The 7,091-nt window shown below is 44.0% G+C and overlaps 1 protein-coding gene across 1 annotated transcript; it reads left to right on the forward strand.

Annotated features, from left to right (window-relative positions):
- Positions 1-2,179: 2,179 nt before the first annotated feature.
- LOC104806044 lies at positions 2,180-3,640 on the forward strand. The gene has a single exon (XM_010530765.1). It carries the CDS (start codon positions 2,180-2,182, stop codon positions 3,638-3,640), a length of 1,461 nt encoding a protein of 486 aa, XP_010529067.1.
- The last annotated feature ends 3,451 nt before the right edge of the window (positions 3,641-7,091 follow it).

Below are 7,091 nucleotides of genomic sequence, written 5' to 3' on the forward strand. Positions count from 1 at the left end.
GGCTACCGCCCTAGAAAGAGATCTGGCCGCCCTAAAGTGATAGAAGCCTCGATATTTAACAGAAAATTCAGGGGGGCCGCCCATAAGTTCTGTCGATCGCCCGAAACTGTGAAGCATATTCGGGCTCCCGCCCTGAAACACAAAGAGACCGCCCATTTCTATCTGACGAAATTCATATGTTGTTTTGGGTCATTTCCAAGCCCATTAGTGAGAAAGAAGAAAGCCCTAGGTTTGCTTAACAAAAGGGAAAAGAGGGAAAGCAAAAAAGGATCTTTTGGCAATTTAAAATGGGGAGAAACCACTTTGGGGAAAACTTGGAGCTTGGGAGACTTGGAGAAGAAGAGAAGTGATCATCACCATTGAAGACCAATCTAAGCATTCCTTTCTCTTCTCTATCATGTTCTCCTTTGTTTCTTCTTGTTTTCTTCCTTTGAGTATGGAGTAGAACCCTAGTTGTGGGGGAGGGGTCCCCCTTTTTGTATGGATGTTGGGTTTCAATCTATGGTACTCTTTTAGTTATTTCTATTGGTTTGATATCTTGACCTTCATGCTTTTGATCTTGGCAAAACCTTGATTGAATGATTTTAGAACAACATTGATCATAGATATATGAGAATGGTGTTTTGACCTAGACATCAAATGAACAAAGCATTCACATTGAGAGATGGTTTGACTTGTTTAGGAATTATGATAGGGGTTGTTAATGCATCTAGGAGTCCTCTAGATTATCGAGAGATGGGTAGTTGATTTTCTAGATAGTAGATCTAAGCTTGAGAGAGAAAGATCTTACACAAAGAGCCTTGAAATCCCCAATTAGAAATGATCATCATGATTGCCATCCCATTTTGAGCATCCATACCCGTCAAAGGGACCCCGAACCCACAACATTCGTGTCCAATCGTTTTCATCACACAAGTTTCGTTTGCTTATTTGGATCTCTTTTCATATTTACATTTTCACAAACACCTTGCAATCAATATTTTCCATCATCTTTGATCTAGTTTAAGAATGGATTAACACAACATAGTCCTCGTGATCGACCCCGGTACTACAACTACCGTATACTTGCGGATAGTGGTACGAATCGGGTTACAAATTTAGAACTCGGTGCATGCGCATCAAGTTTTTGGCGCCGTTTCCGGGGACTAGGCGTTTTTCGTGTTAGTCTAAGTTTTTGCTAGGTCATCATTGCTTGGGTTTCTACTTGGGATCTCTTAGTGTTACGATCTTTTCTCACCTTTGGCTAGTTTTCTTTTCACTCTTCTCTGCGTGCAGATCTCTCGGTATATGACAAGAAGCACAACCGACAAGGATCAACTTCTATTTGATTCAGAAATTGAGAGGACTGTACGTTTTACTCGGAAGCAACAAAGATAGTGGAAAATGGCAGAAGATTTATTGAGAGACAACAATGCTCGAAGGGAACAACCAGCCCAAGCAGCCCCTAGAACGCTTCGAACGTACACACAACCGAAGCACACTCAACTACTCTCTTGCATTAACAAGGAGCCGTTGGAGGACTTTGAACTCCAACCACAATGCATCCAAATGCTCAACAACATGAGTTTCCGGGGTAGGCCCAATGAGGATCCAAATGCTCACCTTACCAATTTCAAGATGAATTGTAAGGCGATAAAGAAAGGGCCGGGAATCACCACGGAAGATGTGCTCCTTGAGGCTTTCCCATACTCACTCATGGAGAGAGCAAGAGATTGGCTCTACACTCTTGAGCCAAACTCCATTTCATCTTGGGACGAGATGGAGGAGCAGTTCCTTATGCAATACTATTCACCCACCAAAACTCAACACGCAAGGAATCGGATCAATGCTTTTATACAAGAGGATGGGGAGAATCTTCATGACGCATGGGAACGATGTAAAGAATACCAAAGGATGTGCCCTCACCATGGAATGGAACGAGATTACCTTCTATCTATCTTCATTCATGGATTAAAGGATGACACTCGATCATGGATCGATGCAGCATGTGGGGGTGACATCTATGACATCCCTTTTCAAGAGCTAGAAGCAACAATTGCAAAGTTGGCCAAAGGACGAGGCCATACATCAAATGAGTTCAGTAGGAGGGGCTCAACAAAGGGAGATGCGGATACAACTTGCAAACAGTAAGCAAGTAGCAACTATAGAGGAGCCAAGTTCAGCACAAATCCAACCGGGGATGTATTTGGTCAATCAAGAAGCGGAGGAAGCCAATTATGTTGGTCCAAACCAATACAACCACCCTTCTAACCTGTACAATCCTGGGTTAAGGAACCACCCAAACTTCTCCTACAAGAACCAAACAAATGCAATGAACTCGCAATCGACATTTCAACGGAGCAACCAAGGACCCCCGGGTTTTCAATCTAAGTTCCAGCAACAAGTCCAAGGGAACCAAGGTTATCAAGGAACATCGAACTATAGACAACAACAAGAGCAACCAAAAGATCAAGATCCCGAGATCAAGGACATGCTGATGCAAATTGTCCAAGGGAAAAAGTCACAAGGAATATCTATTGGAAACATCGAGAATGAGCAAATTGTATTCAAAACGCAATTGGAAGGAGTACAAGCTCATTTAAAGATTTTGGACAACCAAGTGGCACAACTCTCATCTTCCTCATCGAGACAACAAGGTACTCTTCCGGGAAAGATTGAAGTGAACCCTCGAGAGCACATTAATGCAGTGGAGTTGAGAAGTGGAAAGCAACTCCCGGAAATCGGTCCACCCATGAGCGAAAAAGCACCAACACCAAGGCTAACGAGGGAAGAGAAAGGCAAAGCGGTGGAAGAAAGCAACTCCACGACAAACACCCAGGAAAAGGAGCCGGCCTACGTTCCTCCACCACCTAAGGTACCTCCAATCCCTTTTCCCTCTCGTTTGAAAAAGTTCAATGAAGAAAGTCAGTTTGGAAAGTTTGTGGAGATGCTGAAAAAGATAGAGATTACGATGCCATTCCATGAAGCGATTCTCCAAATGCCTTCCTATGCAAAGTTTCTAAAGGATATTTTGACTAAGAAGCGAGTGGTAGAAAAGGAAACGGTGGCCTTAAGCACTGAAATCAGTGCCGCCATTACAAGACACGAGCTCCCTCCGAAGATGTCGGATCCGGGAAGCTTCTCCATACCTTGCAAGTTGGGCAACATTGAGATAGATCGAGCTCTATGCGATCTAGGAGCGAGTGTAAGTCTTATGCCTTTGTCGATCTACAAGAAGCTGAATATAGGGGAATTGAAACCAACAAGAATGGCTCTACAGTTAGCGGATCGTTTGATCAAGTATCCAGCGGGGATAGTGGAAGATGTACCCCTGAAGATTGGTGGATTTTACGTTCCAGTTGATTTCGTGGTATTGGATATGGATGAAGACTCCAAAGTTCCGATTATTCTTGGTCGACCTTTTCTAAGTACTGCAGACGCCATAGTTCATGTTAGAGCGGGAAGGTTGACAATGAAAATCGGAGACGAAACTGTGGAATTCACTCTCGATCAGAATCTCCGACAACCCTCCACCAATGATACAGTATGCTTCATGGATGTCTTGGAAGCAATGGTCGAAGAAGTAATGGAAGAGTTCCGAGAGATCGATCCGTTGGAAATATCACTAATGGCCACAAATGAAAGTTTGTATAGCAATTAGGAGGAGATTGAGGTGATCAGAAAGGCTTTGGATAGTGAAATAGAAGTAAATGACGAGTTACAGAAATTTCAGGCGGCCCTCCCTAAATTTAGGGCAGCCAGCTTGAAAACGGAAGAATCAGAAATTTTTACAGAAATTTCAGGCGATCCGCTCACAAAAACGGGCGACCTCTCTACAGTTTCAATTGGTTCACAGAAATTTCAGGCGACCCTCCCTAATTTTAGGGCGAACAGTCTGAAAATGGGGCAATCAGGAAGTTTTACAGAAAAAATGGGCGATCCGCTCACACATAAGGGCGAGCGCCCTGTTAGCTCAAGTGAATCATGCAATTTTCAGGCGGCCCTTCCTCATGGTAGGGCGACCCTCCCATTTTTTCTGAGCAAAAATGGAGAACCAACTCATGAAACACTCGAAGGAAACAACGAAGGCCAGAATTTCACAGCATACACCCTCAGTGACATACCTCATGGATCTAAGATGACTCCCTCCACTGATTGGGACCCGGAGCAAGCACCGAAGGTGGAACTAAAGCCCTTACCACAAGGGCTTAGGTATGTCTATCTCGGTTCTAACTCTACATACCCCATCATTGTCAATGACGCTCTGGATGACGTTCAAATGGGAAAGCTGATTGCATTAATCAAGCAATATAGGAACGTTTTAGGGTACACGCTAGAGGATATCAAAGGTCTTAGTCCCTCACTTTCCATGCACCGCATTCATTTAGATGATGAGGCTAAGTCATCCATAGAACACCAGCGTAGACTAAACCCCACCATGAAAGAGGTCGTTAAGAAAGAAGTGTTAAAATTGCTAGATGCGGGTATCATCTACCCGATTTTCGACAGTACATGGGGTTAGCCCGGTTCAAGTTGTACCTAAGAAAGGGGGAATCACAGTCGTCACCAATGAGAAAAATGAATTAATATCTACTCGGACAGTCACGGGGTGGAGAATGTGCATAGATTATCGCAAATTGAACACGAACACCCGAAAAGATCATTTCCCCTACCTTTCATAGACCAAATGCTAGAGAGGCTTGCATTGCACTCATATTTTTGTTTCCTCGATGGGTATTCTGGATTTTTTCAAATTCCTATTCATCCTAGCGATCAAGAGAAGACAACATTCACATGTCCCTATGGTACATTCGCATATAGACGCATGCCTTTTGGATTATGCAATGCACCAGCAACATTTCAAAGATGCATGATGGCAATTTTTTTCTGATGTGATCGAAGATATAATGAAGGTGTTCATGGATGATTTCTCCGTCCATGGACCCTCCTTTGATGCGTGTCTAACCAATCTTCATCGAGTGTTAGACAGGTGCAGCAAGGCAAACTTGGTCCTAAATTGGGAAAAATGTCATTTTATGGTGCAAGAAGGCATAGTTTTGGGACATCGGATTTCGGATAAGGGGATTGAAGTTGACAAAGCAAAGGTGGAAGTCATCGAGAAACTCCCTCCACCAATGAACATCAAAGGCATTCGGAGTTTCTTAGGACATGCGGGGTTTTACCGACGATTCATTAAGGATTTCTCAAAGATAGCAAGACCCTTAACCGCACTCCTAGGAAAAGATGTACCCTTTGTGTTTGACGAGAAGTGCAACCAAGCATTCAAGACTCTAAAGCAAGCATTAGTGTCGGCACCGATTATTCAGCCTCTAGATTGGAACATTCCATTCGAGTTGATGTGCGACGCTAGCGACTTCGCGGTAGGAGCTGTTCTGGGTCAAAAGAAAGATGGAAAACACCATGCGGTGTACTATGCGAGTAGGACACTCGATGATGCTCAAATGAACTATTCCACCACGGAGAAGGAGCTTTTAGCGGTGGTGTTTTCCTTTGAGAAATTCAGATCTTATTTGGTGGGCTCGAAAGTCATCGTTTATAGGATCACGCAGCTTTGCGATATCTTCTTACAAAGAAGGATGCCAAACCGAGATTGATCCGATGGATACTGCTTCTACAAGAATTCGACTTGGAAATTCGAGACCGGAAAGGGACGGAAAACACAGTAGCCGATCACCTATCAAGACTAGAAGTACCCGAAAAGGTTGCCCATCGATGACTCACTGCCAGAGGAACAAGTTCTAGCTTTGGATGTTAGTTCCGATACCCCTTGGTACGCAGATTTTGTCAATTATTTGGTTGGCAAGGTGATTCCATCGGAGTTGAGCTACAGCGGAAAGAAAAAGTTTCTTCATGATGTTTGGGAATACTTTTGGGATGAACCTTTCCTCTTCAAACGGGGAAAAGATGGATTGTACAGAAGATGCATACCCGAAGAGGAGGTACGACAAGTGATTCACCATTGCCATGCATCGGATTATGCAGGCCATTTCGCATCGGCCAAGACAGCCGCAAAGATTTTGCAAGCGGGTTTCTATTGGCCAACCTTATTCAAGGATGTGGATCGGTTTGTGAGTTCTTGCGACGCTTGCCAAAGGACAGGGAATATTTCACGCCGAAATGAGATGTCGCAACATTACATACTTGAAGTAGAGCCGTTTGATGTGTGGGGCATTGATTTCATGGGATCGTTTCCCTCATCTTGTTGGAACTTATATATCCTTGTGGCTGTGGACTATGTGACAAAATGGGTTGAGGTATTAGCAAGTCCGAAGAACGACTCTAGCACTGTGACAAGGATGTTCAAACGGACAATATTTCCAAGATTTGGGGTGCCAAGAGTAGTGATAAGCGATGGCGGTGCACACTTTGTTAATAGGATAATCCAAACCCTTTTGACAAAGTATGGTGTCCACCATAGGATTGCCACCGCTTATCATCCGCAAACGAGAGTGGACAAGTGGAAGTATCAAACAGAGAGATCAAGTCTATACTTGAGAAAACGGTTGCTAAGTCAAGAAAGGATTGGTCATTGAAGCTAGAGGATGCGGTTTGGGCATACAGGACTGCCTTCAAGACCCCGATTGGAATGACCCCTTTTCAGCTTGTGTACGGCAAAGCGTGTCAATTACCCGTGGAATTGGAACACAAGGCTTACTGGGCCATCAAGGCTTTGAACTACGATTGGAAGACGGCAGCGGAGAAACGGGTTCTAGAGCTACACCATTTAGAGGAAATTCGGCTAGATGCTTACGAGAATGAAAGGATTTATAAGGAGAGAGCAAAAAAATGGCATGACAGACATATCCTCCACCGCACTTTCAAGGAGGACGATCAAGTCCTACTTTTCAACTCACGGTTGTGCCTCTTTCCAGGTAAGTTAAAATCTCGTTGGTCTGGTCCTTTTAAAGTTAAGAGGGTTACTACTCATGGTGCTATCGAGCTCGATGATGGAAAGGGAAGTTCTTTCTGTTGGTTTAGTGCTCTATGAAAACTGTACAACCCAGGAAATGAACTCGGACCGAGAGGCACCTTAGCCCTCGTGACTCCGTTTCACGAGTGAAAAGTGCTCTGGTCTAGCTGAGACCGAAAAA

The sequence above is a fragment of the Tarenaya hassleriana genome, unplaced genomic scaffold, assembly GCF_000463585.1.
Source record: "Tarenaya hassleriana unplaced genomic scaffold, ASM46358v1 Cleome113, whole genome shotgun sequence".
Classification (NCBI taxonomy): Eukaryota; Viridiplantae; Streptophyta; class Magnoliopsida; order Brassicales; family Cleomaceae; genus Tarenaya; species Tarenaya hassleriana.